At 40.6% G+C, this 16,976-nt stretch overlaps 1 protein-coding gene across 4 annotated transcripts in view; it reads left to right on the top strand.

Moving 5' to 3' along the window:
* Positions 1–16,976, top strand: part of GRIK2 (glutamate ionotropic receptor kainate type subunit 2) — a 436,288-nt gene that overhangs the window by 170,117 nt on the left and 249,195 nt on the right. For all 4 annotated transcript variants that reach the window (XM_081904609.1, XM_081904608.1, XM_081904610.1 and 1 more), the window contains exon 5: positions 15,034–15,215. In XM_081904609.1, coding sequence (XP_081760735.1) covers positions 15,034–15,215 — 182 coding nt within the window. The remainder of the gene's footprint in view (positions 1–15,033; positions 15,216–16,976) is intronic.

Here is a 16,976-nt window from a genome sequence, read left to right as displayed (position 1 = left end):
TTTCCTGTTGCAAGGGGGAAAGTCGAATATATTATTAATGATAAGCATTGAAATTAAATGTATGCTTCTGATCACTGCATGTCTTTAAAAACCTGTGGTGTCAGTTTAAATATATACGGTTGCACATCTAACCCCACCTATCTGGGATTAGCCCCACTGATTTCAATTAGAGTATGCATGGTTAGGATTGCAGCCTTACACCAATACAAAATAATAATATTCATGTGAAAAATAAAATTTGACTAAATTTAAATATAGGATTCTATTTTGATTTAGATATTCATTACATTATAAGGAACCATGATAGTTTCTGATCACCTAGCCTATATCCGTGTACTGCTTGGTTTTCCAAAGCTTGCCCAAAAGATGAAAATATATCTCCCCCCACTCCAGTAAAGATATCCCCACCCAGGGAATTACTATTTTTGGTATTGAGTTCATGCTCATAACACTACATCTCACTGAAACCCAGTGAAGCTGAATGTTGGGAGATTCAAGACAGGCAAAAGAAAGTACTTCTCCACACAGCACATAGTTAAACTATGGCATTTGCTCCCACAAGAGGCAGGGATGGCTATCACCTTTGATGGCTTGGGAAGAGGATTAGACAAATTCACGGCTCATAAGACCATCAGTGGCTACTGGTCATGACAGCTATACTCTGCCTCTGCTTCTGAATACCACTTGCTGGAAACTGCAAGAAGGGAGAGTGTTGTTATGGGTCTGCTCTGCTGATTCCCATAGACATCTGGTTGGCCACTGTGAGAACAGGGTGCTGGACTTGATGGTCCACTTGCTTGATGCAGCAGGCTCTTCTTACGTTATTACATTCATATCTATCTATCATCTATATCTATCATCTATCTATCTATCTATCTATCTATCTATCTATCTATCTATCTATCATCTATCTATCTATCATCTATGGGCCCCAGTCAGCAGACAGTCGCTGCACAATATAATTGCTGCATAAGACATCCTGGGCCGCCCAAATATTGCTGTTGTAAATCATAGTTTTGGCATGTGGTGCAAAACACTCCTAACAAAGAGCTTCTGTGGTGTCCGTGCTTTGCATCACACCTTCAGTAATTTGTTTGTTTGTTTGTTTGGGTGGGGTGGGGTGAGGGCCTCCACTTAGACTCATAGAATTGTAGACTTGGAAGGGACCCTGAGGATCATCTCGTTCAAACCCCTGCAATTGAGGAATATGCCGCCCTTCCATATGGGAATTGAACCTGCAACCTTGGCGTTATTGGCACCGTGCTGTAACCAACTGAGCTATTGCTCCATCTGAGGTGTGTCCAATTTGGTGCATCTGTGATTGACCTGAATTCTGTTCCCTTTTTCTCTCTGTGACATCCTAAAGTCTAGATGAAACATATCGAGCTTGGGGCCACTAGTAATGTCATGGGGGAGACTGGGAAAGCTGTGGAACATTTGACCACTGTTTCCCCTAGTAATAAGTCAGTAAATTATGATGTGCTTCCAAGCCTCATAGGTGCATATGTAAAATAGTTCCCCAGAATTCACAAACCTAAGTGGAAGGATATTTAACAGCAGGGAGATCCTAGGTGATTTTCATCTAGCCAAACCCTGGCATTCAAATCTTAAGGGTGGCATGCCATTGGTGCCCTTATATTTAGGATGTTTGCACTTATAGGTGTATTAATACAGTGGGCGCCTCTCCTAGTGAAGAAGGGAGATGTAAATCAGCTGCAGAGAGCTGCAGGGCTCTGCAGAACAGAGGGGAAAGTGGCATGTGAGGCTGCAGGGGAAAGTGGCAACAATGGAATCTCTTCCGTTGGAGGAGGACTCCACTGGATCAAACACCTTTCCATGAATGCAGGAAAACTAATTAGACTACACCCTTTGAAAAGTGTGCATCCCTTTGGCAAAATCTCCACTTCTTCAATCTGTTAACACAATTTACAGGCCGCATGTTGTATTAAAAGTCATATTATAAATGCTTTATAGGAAGCCATTCATAATAAACTATTTATGGTGGTTGTAAGCATGGCACAGTCCTGGGCAGTTACAGAGTGCTGTGTACTTTAAGGGCGAACCATAAATAATTAATAATAATAACAATAAATATCTGATTTACAGGCCACTTGTTTCAAGCACTGAACAAGAACCTGTTAAGGGAGTGATAAACTATAGTTATAACAAAAAGGGATTTTATCTGTTGTACTTCATAACTATCTATTTCATTTTTAATGAGCATGCTGCAGATACATTGTTTATCAATTGCCTGAAAATGAAACCTTAATATCAAGGAGAACTCACTTTCCCTGTGATGTTCTTTATCATGGCAGAGCACATATCTCAGGACCATTGGCTTTGCAGCAAGGAAGGCCTGGGGCCTTAGTCATCTGCAGTTCTGCAGGGTTTGTTTGTCTCTGTTCCAGCAGTGGGAAGGTCTGAAAGGGGCCTCAAAGCATGTTCGGCCTTCCTACTTTCTTGTTCAGTGTGAGAAGATTGGTGGAGCATACACGACCAGCACATGCAGGACTGTTGGGGCAGGATTGGAACAAGGGGTGCCAAGTTGAATACAATATTGGGGGGGCCAGGTAAGCCCCACCCCACATAATCCATCACAAGATGGACACACACACACCATTTGAATGGCAATGCCCATCCCCCTCAGTTGAGGCCTCAACTATTTTATGAGGGGGCAAAGGGACCTTGGCCCCTAGGAGTTGGCTCCTATGATTGGCACACACACTCCTTCATTCCCTCAGCAGTTGGTGCCACAGTTCATGCATATTTGGCTCAACAACTGAAGAGGATTTCAGTCTGTGGCAAACTTTGCATTTTGCTCCAAATCTCAGCATTGCTGTAGCTATGGAAATATCTTTCTCTCTCTCTGAGAATTCTAAGCAAGCATCCATTGATTTGTGCTAGAGATGTACTATACCATCCCTGATGTGCACCTGCAAAATACCCACACATTTTAATTAAGCCTGCCTCTTTTATGTCAGGTAAAGCAAATGGCAAAGCTTGATCTCTTGTATTCCTCCCGAGGTCTAAAAAGACGAAATCCAGCTTTCCCCCTGGATTTCTCAAAAATCCAGTTACAAGAGCTAATCTTCTCTAAGCTGAAAGGAGGAGATCAGTCCTGTTCTAAAGAGTACTTTGTAGACAGTAAAGTTTTGAAGCAGGATTTCAAGTTGAAGCCTCTGTGGGGTAACAAGAAACCTGTTATCTTCACTCCTGATTTGCATAAGCCATTACTTGGTAGTACCTTTTGGTTACATAGTTCAGTGACATCTAATGGCATATGCAAATGTGTTGCTATAAGTTGAAAGGGGTATTTTCTTCCTCTATTTTGCCAATTAGCATTTGCGGAGGTTGTAGGTGAAAGATTTAAGCATCCGAGAAAGAGCCTGTTTGTGCCTCTGAGTGAAAGCCAAAGGTGGAAAGAAATGATTCCAGAAATGAAGTGCTTTTAAGGTTATGTGCTGGAATAAAACTCCTCCCCCCACAAAAAATATCAGTTATGCTTCAGAGCCTCCCCTTTTAAAGTTTTCTTTGTCTCTCCCTCCTCTTACATAATTAAACATCAAAATAAACAAGGGTCATGAGTAGGATGGAAATGTGCATTGATAGAAGGGAACTATTCAGTGCAATTCTATATATGTCTACTCAAAAGCAAGTCCCAGTCAGTTCAGTGGAACGTCCTTCTATTTACCTAGAAGTTGAAGTCATTGAACTCCATAGTATTTCTGCAAATATGTATAGCATTTCACTGTTAGCTATCTAAACATCAATTACTTCTTAATTATGCACCCTTTCTCCACTTATAAGCCAATGTTTTGTAGCTGTGAGGGCCAGTTTACAAAATACCAGTAACCAAAATCCAATGTATGTACTTGCTTGGAGGAAGGTGACTTCTCAATTAGGAGGTCACCGTTTATATTGAAATTATTGAAATTGCTGTTGGATATGTGCAGAATCTGCTGTTTTACACTCTCCTTTGGCTCTTGAAAGTGTACCTGGGAAAAGTCAGGATGGGTTGAATGAAAAAATGCAGTGTGAGCTGCCCCTTGGTATGTGTGTGTTTAAACACAGTTGTATTGAAGTAAGTTCTACTCTTAGCAGATCTACTTAAATTAACACACTAATGCTACACATGCCATTTAATCTCCCCCTCCCTGACATAGCATTGCTTTCATGTAGATTATTCTCTTGCTATCCTATAATGTGAGCCATGTGAGATGGAAACATTCACATGGGTATTTTGCTATCTTAGTAGCAGTAGCTTTGTGGAAAATAATTGCACATGCCCTGTGGTGGTTCCTGTTACCATACATCAGTAATCTGATTCTTATTATTTTGAATGGACAAGCAAGTACTACAGCTTTTACTACACTTAAATGCATCTGAATTAAATCTTGCAGGCGAAAAGTACAAAAATTCAAGGTGCATGGAACTTTTGATAACCGAGAAGCCAATCCACAGGACTCTTTAACCTCTAAGTTAACCTCAATCCACAAGACTCTTTAACCTATGGATTTACTTGGTTGGCCCAGCGATTATAGTGCAGCTTTCAGGAAAATAGTAACTTGTAGCCTTCCCTCATCATGGAGCTTCTTTCATAAGATCACTATGTTCAAAATTGATGGGGAAACATATTTCACAGTTACTGTTGCATCTTGAATCAGCCCAGGGGCAGTCTAGTTAGAAAGACATGAATTACAATAATAATAACTCAATACGGCAGAAAGCATCTCTTATGAATCTACAGATGATATTGGCAAAAAGCAATTTATGCTGGTAGAAGCCTAAATATAAATGTTAACGGTGTTTTTTTGTTATTTAAAAATAGGTGTGTGTATGTGTATGACATTTTCATTTCACAAAGAACTCAGACCTTTACCTCTCCCAAATGACTTTGGCATTCAACCGAAGGCACTGTAAAACACACTATTAGTAAATAACACTTTCCAATCCGTTTTGTAGGGTGTGACGATATTGATTCTTTGTGGTATCATGTAGCTTTGTATCCTCTCAGTACAGAATATTTTAAGTGACCTATGCAATAATGCCAAGGGCAAACACAATTAGTAATTATGTGCTAGAGCTAATTACTGCATGGTGCCTTCCTTTTAATGGAAAGCTATTGTTTTATTAGTTCAGTATTGTTTAACTGTATTTGTTTCTCAGTGTTAAAAAGCAGAGAAAATTTATATTTTAATTATTGTTTTGATGGCTTTAGCGTCTCTGCATTAAGAATCTGTCATGACTGTGAACATTAATTTGACTTACATTTAAATATTCTGCTTTTTTATCCCCATAAATCATGTGAAGTTCATTGAGACTCTTATGGAAGGAGAAGCCTGGCTGATTGTTCTGAAAGTAAAGAATAAGAAGTTCATGCAGCTGAATAGTGTCAGGAATTGTCTGTGTGACAGCAGAGAATGTACCTCCTTCCCCTCCACCTTTTAAAGTGAGATCATGGAAAGGGTGTATTGTTCTGGTTATGACTGTTGAAGTATATCATATTTTGTTTCCCCTAAAAAATTATATGGGACTCCATGAACTCAGAGACACCGATTTGACATCAAAAGTCTTTAGCTGGAATATTGTGAGGGGACGGGGGAGATGATGCTCAGCCTGATAACATAAAATAAAAAGATCATATGCAACTTAAATAGAGCACTATATTACTGTTCAAATGTGTGTGTATCTTTAATGTCACACATTTCTCTAAGTCAGTCTAGCTAGTATAACCCAACAGTTAATCTCTTGTAAGGGCAATTGAGACTCACAGGTGAAATCAAGGCACAAAAGGCAAGGTCAGATCAAACAAGTAAAGTTCAGTTAAAAGTCAACAAGATCAAGTCACAGCAGGCAAGAGCCGATCAAGACAGGGAAAGTCCATTCAGAGTTTCTTTTAGGCAAAGGTCAAAGAAAAGCAGGAACTGGGATAGCTCCATTGAGTGAAGCTGTGTCCTGCTTTCATAGCTGTAGAAATACATTGTCTGCAGGAAATACATTGTCTGCTTCTGCAGGAAGCAGAATCCTTTCATAGGCTGACAGGGTGTGTCCTGTGGTTGACTCCACCTCCCTAGAGGAGCTGGCTAAGTAGTTAAAGGGAGCTCATCTGATTGTTGACCTCTATCAGGCTTGGGAGATGAAGATACTGCAGAGGACTCAACCTCTGAGCTGGAGGATGACTGCAGCAATTTTGTCCTTACTCAGGATGGCTATTACCAAAGTCCGCCCCTAGGGAAAGGAAGCCCACCACCACTTGGGGTAATGGGGTCCTTGCTGGCAGAGAGGGGACTGTTTTCCCACCCCATTCTACCCACTTGCCTCTGGAAGCACTGTTCACCCACCTGTATTTTAGGACTGTTCCAAATTAAAGACAAAGCCCACCAAACTATATTATAGTATATATTTTGGAAAGCGGTTTGTCTGTTTGTTTTCTAGATGCTCACGTGCCTAATAATAATAATCATAATAATGGTAATAATTTTATTATCTGCACCCCTTGTATCTGACTGGGTTGCCTCAGCCTCTCAAGATATCATTGCTAAACCTGGTATGAGGGTTCCTGAAATGAGGGTGGGTGTTCTTCATTGACATTCAGGTGCCATTTTGATTGAAGATGTTGGACTGAAACATCACTTTGATGTGTCTGAGCCTGTTTCTTGACATAGTTTGGGCTGCCTCTTGAGATAGCGTCACCAAATTATGCTACCCATTTAAAAACAACAATATATTTTTGATTTCTAACAATTCCCAGGCAGTGCCCGGAACTCCCCACTAGTATTAAACAAATCAAATAATAGGTTGCAAATTAATTAAATATGTTCAGTATGCTGTCACACAGTCCACTATCCAGCTTTTGGTTTTTATCATTCATTTAGAGAATATGCAATATTCATTTAACTGGGACTATAAATTTAATGTGCAGGTTTGCTGAGACTGAATTATTTTATATGCTTCCTCCCTCTTTTTTAATACATAAACTCTGGAAACAGAGATCTCGGGAGATTTTATTTCTTGCAGTCACAGTAACAGATGACTTTGGCCTCTCTCCCTCTCGCGCGCCCCCTCCTCGTGCAGTCAGCTGTTCTGCACATGGATGCCAACCACTCTGAAGATCACTGTTTCCCCTCCATCAACTTCTGTGCCTGAAAACGTTCTCATTGGGATTCTGCACCACTTTTTGCTGCATAGTGATAAATCCTCATCCTCAACATTTGGCAGTTTAGGGAACAGTTTTCACAACATACATTTGGTTAACAGCCCTCATATATTTTACTGTCAAGACCGATTTTGCTATAGCATCTCCACAGGCACATGCTCAGTCAGTTTATACATAAAATAATGGATTAGGAGGGGGACATGTTAAGCCATCAGTCCAGTTAAGTAATCATCCAACATATGCATGTAATGTTGCCTGTTTAATGTCCCATTCTTATCAAAAGAAGGAACGAAGGTCTGATTTTAACACTGAAAGGGGTGCATAGTGAAGAGAACAGATTCTCCTCTCTACAGTGGCTTACCTAACCACAGATATTATCCTCAAGCGCTTATTCCCTCAGCCGAACTTTAATACTAGAAATAATTTGGCCTGGCTGGAAGCCGTCTAAGGGAAAGTACAGTAGGGATGTGAACCATAGACAATGGGAAGGTTTTGCAACTCGCATACCCCTTTTGCAATTTCAAATCAGATCCCCTCTTCCTTCTTTATACATTGCTAGGGCAGCTCTGTTTTTCAACACAGAGCACTCCTGTCATCACGTATAGAATTGCTTTGCATTACAATATGCTCTCTGTTATTGAGAATACATGATTGTTGACTCTGCTGCTGATATTTCTTCTGCTTTGTTCCATTCATCCTGCTCCTTTCAATGCAGCATTCCATTTTCTTCTGCTCCCTTGTAATCTTTCACCTTGTTGTATTATTTGTTGCCCCCAATACAGTTATTCCCAGACGGAATATCTGATGAATTGGCTTTCGTCTTGTGTATGTTTGCTGCTAGGCATGATATTAAGCGCAACATTTCTGTGTTGTAGGCTGCATTTTTATAGCTTCACTCTGTTCTTCCTGGGAGTTATGTGACTATCAATAACCTTGTATGAATTATATATTATATTTGTAACCCACTTTCCTGCTGGCACAAAAAGTAGCATTCCAAAAAAGAGCAAATTCCAAACACAGATCAAATATAATAAAAAGCAATCATAGTGACAGAACGCGACTGAGAAAAGCACAAGCTCTCTACCTACCTACCGCCACCCCCAGGTCTCCAAAGCAAAATATTTTTAATATTTCCAGAAGGCTGGGAGAATAATGACCAAGTGTGCCTGCTATACAAAAGAATTCCAAAGCCTGTGTAAGTGCAAGGGATGAAAAGGCCTGCCTCACATTTAAAGTTGCGGAGGGGTGATCTGTATGAACAACTGCTCATTCATAAGAGGATACCACAGCAAATACTTCCAGAATTAAAGGCCCAAATCTCCCCATTGCTGTTCTCTGGAAACCAGACAGCTGAGATCCCTCTTGCCAAGTATAAATAGTAAAACAGAAGCTTTGTGTGCAAAGGTTCCTTGTTTAGTTCCCAGCATGTCCAGGTAGAGCTAGGAGATATGAACAGTCTTACCTGGATATGGAGATTAGCTGAGCATTCACTGTGTATTATATGGAGAACTTGCAACTCTCGTCATTTCTTGGTGCACTTTGTTTTAGCTGTTGTTGAGGTTGTTTTGGAGAAATTCTTGTCCAATTTATGCATGTGCAGCAGCAGCAGCAGCTTTCCAGCTGGCCGGCTTCACACTATGGATGTGTTTGCCTGCCTGGAACATCCTTGAACTCTGATAATGCCTCTTGCATGTCTGGATGGAGAACAGGGAGGGCTGCATGGATGTCTGTAGAAATTAGCCTATCCTAGAAAGGTAAAATTTGCAATCATTGCTCTGCTCACTTCCACTTCTGCCCCACTATGCACTGGTGTTTGGGTGATTTCCCAGAACAGAATGCAGCCCTCAGGATGGAAAATGTTCCCCCTCCATGCTGGGGAGCTTTTGCCAATCACTATAGACAGAAATGAGGTAAATGGACCAATGGCTTGACTCTCTTGCTATGTTCTTCTGCTCTCTGCCAACTCTGTTCTTCCCTATCTTCTGTGTCACCGTCTTTCTCTGCTTCTTTGTTGTCTAAGTTTCAACTTTAAACCACATTAGATAACTTCCCACAGCCTTGACTTAATTGTGTTAGATGCTTCCCAAGAGGGTTTTTTTTTTTTTTTGAAAGGAACCTCTTGCAGTCTTTTTACAAATGGAAGATGATAGTCAAATAAAGCCTATGGAGACTTCTCTCAGATTCAACTGATAGTTAATATATGGTAGTCAAGATTTGTGAACATATGGTAGCTAAGATTTAAGAACGTTTTGTGTATTGCTTTCTAATGACAGCCCAGAAAAGATAATATATGCTGGCTGATATGTAGGATATGGTTAACACCAAATTAGTGTATGTTCTTGTTGTTGTTTAGTCATGTCTGACTCTTCATGACCCCATGGACCAGAGCACGCCAGGCACTCCTGTCTTCCACTGCCTCCTGCAGTTTGGTCAAACTCAAGTTCGTAGCTTCGAGAGCACTGTCCAGCCATCTCGTCCTCTGTCGTCCCCTTCTCCTTGTGCCCTCCATCTTTCCCAACATCAGGGTCTTTTCCAGAGAATCTTCTCTTCTCATGAGGTGGCCAAAGTATTGAAGCCTCAGCTTCAGGATCTGTCCTTCCAGTGAGCACTTAGGTCTGATTTCCTTCAGAATGGATAGGTTTGATCTTCTTGCTATCCATGGGACTCTCAAGAGTCTCCTCCAACACCATAATTCAAAAGCATCAATTCTTCGGTGATCAGCCTTCTTTATGGTCCAGCTCTCACTGCCATACATCACTACTGGGAAAACCATAGCTTTAACTATATGGACCTTTGTTGGCAAGGTGATGTCTCTGCCTTTTAAGATGCTGTCTAGGTTTGTCATTGCTTTTCTCCCAAGAAGCAGGCATCTTTTAATTTTGTGACTGCTGCCACCATCTGCAGTGATCATGGAGCCCCAAAAAGTAAAATCTCTCACTGTCTCCATTTCATCCCCCCTTTTTTTTTTGCCAGGAGGTGATGGGACAAGTAGCCATGATCTTAGTTTTTTTAATGTTGAGCTTCAAACCATATTTTGCGCTCTCCTCTTTCACCCTCATTAAAAGGTTATTTAATTCCTCCTCACTTTCTGCCATCAAGGTTGTGTCATCTGCATATCTGAGGTTGTTGATATTTTTTCCGGCAATCTTAATTCCGGTTTGGGATTCATCCAGCCCAGCCTTTCGCATGATCAATTCTGCATATAAGTTAAAAAAACAGGGAGAAAATATACAGCCTTGTCGTACTCCTTTCCCAATTTTGAGCCAATCAGTTGTTCCATATCCAGGTCTAACTATAGCTTCTTGTCCCATGTAGAAATTAGTGTATAGATAATTATAAATACTTGCCCTTTTACTCTTCCTTTTTATTGGCTAGTGTACTAATGTAACTAAATATACGTACTAGTAAGAAACACTGATTCAGGAAGAGGTTTGTGTCAGAATCCCCTGCTAAAATGAAGGGGAAAACCCTTCATTTTAGCCGTGTCTTGAAGTCATTGTGATGTCAGTTGACTGACAGGTAGGCAATCTCATGAGACGAATTCTGATAAGGATCTGAGCTGGAGAGCCAAAAGGTTTCCCACCCCTGAAGTAAATGGTGGATCCTGCAGTTCTGCTTTTTCTGTGAATGGGGTAGACACAGTATTACTTTCCCGTTGCATTTAGTTTGGCTTTCTTGAGTGACAATAAACATGTCCATCTGTTGCTGATTCTTGTACTAGCCAAAATTGTTTCATCAATTTGGGAAGTCTAACTATTTTACAGTTGGTCAAAGTTTCCTGTAAAGGCATGTGAGTGTACATTTAGTTATAGACCAGTTTTATGAGATTTAACAGCAAAAACTATGCCTTACCCCCAATATATAAAACAATCCGGTAATCACAGGGGGGCACATATATCAAGGATGAGGAACCTATGCTTCTCCATGTGTTACTGAACTACAGCTCCCATCATCCCTGACCATTGGCCATGTTGGTTGGGGGCTGATGGGATTTGGAGTCCTACAACAACTGGAAGGCCATAGATTGTCCGTCTTTCATGTAACACTTCTACTTAACTGGTGCAGAAATGGCTTTTAGATGAGCAGAAAATGCAACTTTGTTTGCAGCCCGTTGTTGTATGTGAAATATTCTTGTACAGCATTAATGAGAATGATAAATAGCTTGACAGGCTGGCCAGGTGGCAAGACTGTGGCATGTAAGGTTGCTGAACAGGAGACCTGGGTATTTGGAGCAAATTTGGGATGCTTGTTTCCCAGGGCTGGCGGAAGTAGAGCATGAAGAGGAGGTGATGTGATTGATCTCTTTAGAAGAAGCTGCCAGCTGGAGTGCTTGCAAACTGCTCCTCCTATTTCTCCTTAAAGTCAAATTGATGGCAGCTTCTGAAAAGAGCTACCATTCACACATTTTTCTAACCATTGAGCTGTAGAGCTGAAAGCACAGTTACTCCTAAAGAGGAGGAACAGCTTATTTAAAGGGTCAGAAAGAGACACATATGGTGAAACAATGGCAGGGAACAGACCCCTGTTCTATGCAGCTGTTCTTTCTAACTTGTTTTTAAAAAATGATTTTGGAGCGGCAATTCATCTTACAAGGGTACATTTTATTTTTCTTATAGTAATTCTCCCTATCAAATATGCAGCCATTTATTTCCCCTCTGGAATTTAAAATGGTATTTTACAACCTCTTACTTCAGTCTAGTTAAAAGTGCTACTTTAATTTTCGAGGGGATTTCTACCCCAGGGTTTTTAAAGTCTTTGTAGTCAAGCAATCATCTAAATTGATGTTATATTTCTAACAAAAAGCTCTTGCATATGTTGTAACACTTCCACCTCCTTCCCTCCCCATTTCACAGTCTCTCATTCCTCTAACCTGTTACTGTGGATGAATTATACATTGTTTTTAGCTCTGCGGTTAGAAAATATATTGTGGTAAAATAATTGAATCTATTACCTGTAAAATTATGGCAGCAATACAAGACAGCATAACTCCCGGCTGTTTGGGAGTGGGAATGCTGTTGACTGAAGGGACTCTTGGGATTGAGTGAGTTTAATATGTCAGTAGGCAGGGGATTTTACAGATAACAGTACCATGTGCTTTGAGTAATATGGGCCTTGAGCAACAGGAACTGCGTGGGAACAATAGGGGTAGAAGAAGCCTCAGGCAGTGCCAGTTAGAACCCCAGAGATTGTGCAGAAATAGCGTGTGTAGGGTTTATTGGAAGGCCAGATATGATACCAACAAATGCTCCCTGCTACTTCTGCAGTATGTGTAAGTTCCTCCTATTTTACACACAATATATCTTCTGATTTGTTCCATTACTTCCACTATGCTTAGGATTGAGAGTATTTATAAAAAGTTAAGTGAAACACTTGGTAGGAACAGGAGGTTCAAATTGAAGAACATTTCTGTGATGAAAATAGGAACGTCCTATTTGATGATGATGATGATGATGATGATATTTGTAACCCACCCATCTAACTGGGTTGCCCCAGCCACACTGGGCAGATTCCAACATATAGAAAAACACAATAAAACATTAAACATTAAATAACTTCCCTATAGAGGGCTGCCTTCAGATGGCTCAGAGATCAGATAACTCCATACCCACCAATATTTCTCCTATGAAAATAGTGACGTCCTAAGGAAAAGTGAGGGGTGCGGGTGGTGATGTGGTCTAAACCACTGAGTTTCTTGGGCTTGCCAATCAGAAGGTCGCGGTTCGAATCTCTGCGATGGGGTGAGCTCCTGTTGCTCGGTCCCAGCTCCTGCCAACCTTGCATTTCAAAAGCATGCCAAAAAGTTCAAGGAGATAAATAGGTACTGCTTCAGCAGGAAGGTAAATGGTGTTTCCGTGCACTGCTCTGGTGTCGGTGTTCCATTGTGGCAGAAGCGGTTTAGTCATGCTGGCCACATGACCTGGAAAAACTGTCTGCAGACAAATGCCAGCTCCCTTGGTCTGTAAAGTGAGATGAGCGCCGCAACCCCAGAGTCATCTGCGACTAGACTTAACTGTCAGGGGTCCTTAACCTTTCCCTTTTAAAGGAAAAGTGGGACATTCCAGGATCAAATCAGAAACTGGGACGGCTTCTGTAAATCCAGGACTGTCCCTGGAAAATAGAAACACTTGAAGGGTCTGGGCTCACTTTCCTGAACCACCTTGATCAGTCCATCTTTGTTCAAGAAAAGTGCCCCAGCACTTGCCTACATGGATTTCAGTAGTCAGTAGATCTTACTGTATATCGCCAATGGCCATGACAATGACTACATGGATTGCATTAAGCTATAGCTTGCGATTTCTCATGATTTTCTTTCTTTCTTTCTTTCTTTCTTTCTTTCTTTCTTTCTTTCTTTCTTTCTTTCTTTCTTTTAAAAAAAGTATGTCTGGTTATGTCTAATGGTTAGCTCTAGGCTCACTGAAGTGTGAAAGCACTTATACTAGGAACTGGACTGAGACCACTTCAAATCCATTGTATTGTAAACTTGCTAAAGTGCTTTCAGATAACATGGGCTGAATTCTTTCACATAATGTTCCTGATTTTCTCCCGCTAGCATTTTGCTCTAAAAACCTGTGTGGTAAAAAAAAATCTGTGCAGCTTAGTGTGAAAACCTTTTTCCCTGCCTTTTTTATTTTTTTTAGGTGTGAGCTAAAAATAGTTTTCAGTTTCCTGGACAGTCATGCTTATTTTTTTTCAAAATAGTAAAAGCAAATGGGTGCTAAAATCTGTTAAGAGTGTTGTGGTGAATATATACCATATTTCTTTTTAAAAACAAAAATCTTTTCCAGGCATTTCTCACATTCATCTGGTATGATTTTGATCATTTTCAAAAATAGAGACATCTGTACAGAGTATTATCTGTACAGAGTAACAATCCGTAGTAGATTTATACTTTGACCTATAGGCATAGAAACAGTGACACTTCAAATTTAAGTAATTCAGACTTATTTTTTTATATATATTATGTTTTTTCACTACGCACATAAACCATAGACAAAAGCAAATACTTTGAATTAAGCAATATGAATATAGTGTTTGTTTTTGCATGGCCCCACCTTATACTATAGCATTGTTACTATGCATCATATGCCTTTTTTTGCTAAGACCTGATTAATCATTCTGGCTGCTGTTATGGATCATCATCATCATCATCATCATCACACACACACCCCCCATGGCAAGGGGTCCTTGTGACTAGTGCAATCTGTGTAAAGAGGCTTACTATTTTGATTGCCCATGCAAATGCCTCACCTTCCGGAGAGATGTTGGCATAGAAGCTTTCCACTCAAAAGAATCAATCTACATGACAAGACCTCTTAATACGTTATGACAGGGTTGACTGAAGTTCCTTCCATGCAGAACTGAATGAATGAATGACTGTAGTGAATGAGGCAACCCCCATGACTGATTTAGAACACCGGTGCAGATTTTTCGTCTGAATGTCCATGCTGGTCTATAAAACCAAAGCTGCATCTAAAACCAGATAGAATAGTCTCTTAGAGTAACTAGTGTGATTACAAACTATTAGTGTAGCACACTGGTATAAGTGAATTAGAGGATTGCTACATATTCTTTAGTAGAAAATACCCTAACTCCCAGATAAGGAAGATTTGTCCATATCTGAGAAGGTAATCCGAACTCAGGCTGCTTACTGTCTATCAATATTAGGAAAGAAGGAGGCAGAGAAGCTGCTTGGAGTTGGGATTTTATTTTTAAACATGAATTTCCATATTCACATGCTAGTGAATGCAAAAGGAGGAAAATTTGAATGTGTAAAAGCTATAAAAAGGGAGGGGGGAATCTGGCTGCTCTTACAAGATCATATTTTCGCTTCAACAACTTAACCTTGGGTCTCCTTTGTCTCTTTTTCTGCTGAAAAGGTCTCATTCGATTGCAAGAGCTTATTAAGGCTCCATCGCGGTACAACCTGCGACTAAAAATCCGCCAGTTACCAGCTGACACAAAGGATGCAAAGCCCTTGCTCAAGGAGATGAAAAGAGGCAAGGAATTCCACGTCATCTTTGACTGCAGTCATGAAATGGCAGCAGGCATTTTGAAACAGGTAATTACACCCCTTTCCTAAATACAACACTAAGATAAGGCAGAGACGGTATTGAAGCGAAGGCTTGGGAAACCTGGTTATGATGATGGAACCCAGTTAGCAGTAACTAGAGTTATTGTCACGGCACATGAAACATTGACTCTGGAATGGTCAGCCTGTGGCCCCTAGTGCTGCACAAGGCCCTCTACCTAATTTCATGAAGCCCTTGCCCTAATTTCAAAAGCCTTCTGTCAGTGATTAGTTCAGAAAGAGCAGTCTATCGTTCCTCCAGCAGCCTGCTGGGTGGGGAGCGGTTGAGAGCGATATTGTGTATGGGTGGGGAGAGAATCAGAAAGACAGCCGACAGAGGTGGCAGAAAAGAGAGTAGCCTGAGCCACCTTTGGTTTGGTGCCCCATGTGTCTTCTACCCCATCTATTGATTAGTATATGGACCCCAGCAGATTGCCCCAGAGGGAATGTAGTTCTCAGTCATTCCAGGGTGCAGTCTGATGGCACATGAGGCCACCACTTTGTTGAAGACTGGATCTATGCCTGGATAGGAGACTGCGATATAGAGGTGTGATATAAAAGTAAGAAGACAAAGAAACAAATACAGTATGTGGTTTCCTGTCCCTGCATTAAACCCATGCCAAAAGCAAACCAAGGGAAAAAGGAAAACATTCATTCCTCAAATGGCTCTTGAATTCCAAACCATAATATGCAAGAAAGGTGCCTCTATATGCTCCCAGAAGTATTCTAATAACGTGGATTGTTTACTTTAGTCTGGCAGGCTGCTACCTTAGAGTAAAACCTCCTGATTTATTTTCACCTCTTCTTCTTCCGATCGTTGTTATGTAAAGCTTCAATATATCTAAATTGGTGTGGTCAGATTGCTTGCACTCCACAGTTTCATCTGTTTGGATGTGGTCAGCGTTCACCAAGAACCTTTCCCCAGTCACATCATAACAACAGCAGTACTTTAAAATATTGGCACCACAGAGAGTTCCATGTCACATGTCAACCTAAGTCTTGGTGTTTTCTACAAAATAGTTATTCACAAACTCACAAAATGTGCATTACCTTGGTTTTATTATGATATCTCGTTTATTGGACATGATAGTCTGCTCTAGTGCAGAAGTTCATATCTTGCAAAGAGGTGGGTAAATATGTGCACCTTTCCTTTCCTTGAAGCTTTTGTTTGGAGACTGCAATTGTTCAACCACCTGAGCAGTGGAGATGGAAACTAATGAAAACTTACTTTGTCTCCTCTGTCCCGTGGTCTTACTTGTGTTCATAAATACAGGTGAGATCTTAACTTTTTAGTCTGTTCATGGGAGGAGAATTGTGCTCATGGAAGGGATCCTCTCAGTGGTTCTGCCTCTGTTCACAGATCAAAAAGTTAAGATCAAAGCCATACTTTTGTTGGATCGCAGCCTAAAAGTGCAACAAAAATTGCTGATGTCGTTTGAATATTCATACGCTTTAAAACACTTGAGTCCAGAGTGTTTACTAGTTTTGTGCTAGCTAAAAACCCAGCAACCTGAACAATAAGTTAGTCCATCAGCCAAGTTGCATTATTTATAATGGGCCAATAGGTTGTAGGTGAGCAGCAACTGTGGCTTTTATTAGTTTCTCTGTCAGCAAAAACAGCCCTGTACTATATAAGTATTAGAGCAAAGTGGAACCCTGGCTTTATCACTCCCATCTCCTTTACACAGTAAAAAGATTTTCTTTGCTGAATTATCTCTTTCCCATCTTGCTTATTAATGGCGAGGATTTGTT

The sequence above is a fragment of the Podarcis melisellensis genome, assembly GCF_964234715.1.
Source record: "Podarcis melisellensis genome assembly, chromosome: 3".
Lineage (NCBI taxonomy): Eukaryota > Metazoa > Chordata > Lepidosauria > Squamata > Lacertidae > Podarcis > Podarcis melisellensis.
Note: the sequence above shows the minus strand (reverse complement) of the source record. Positions and strands in the feature narration are given on the sequence as shown.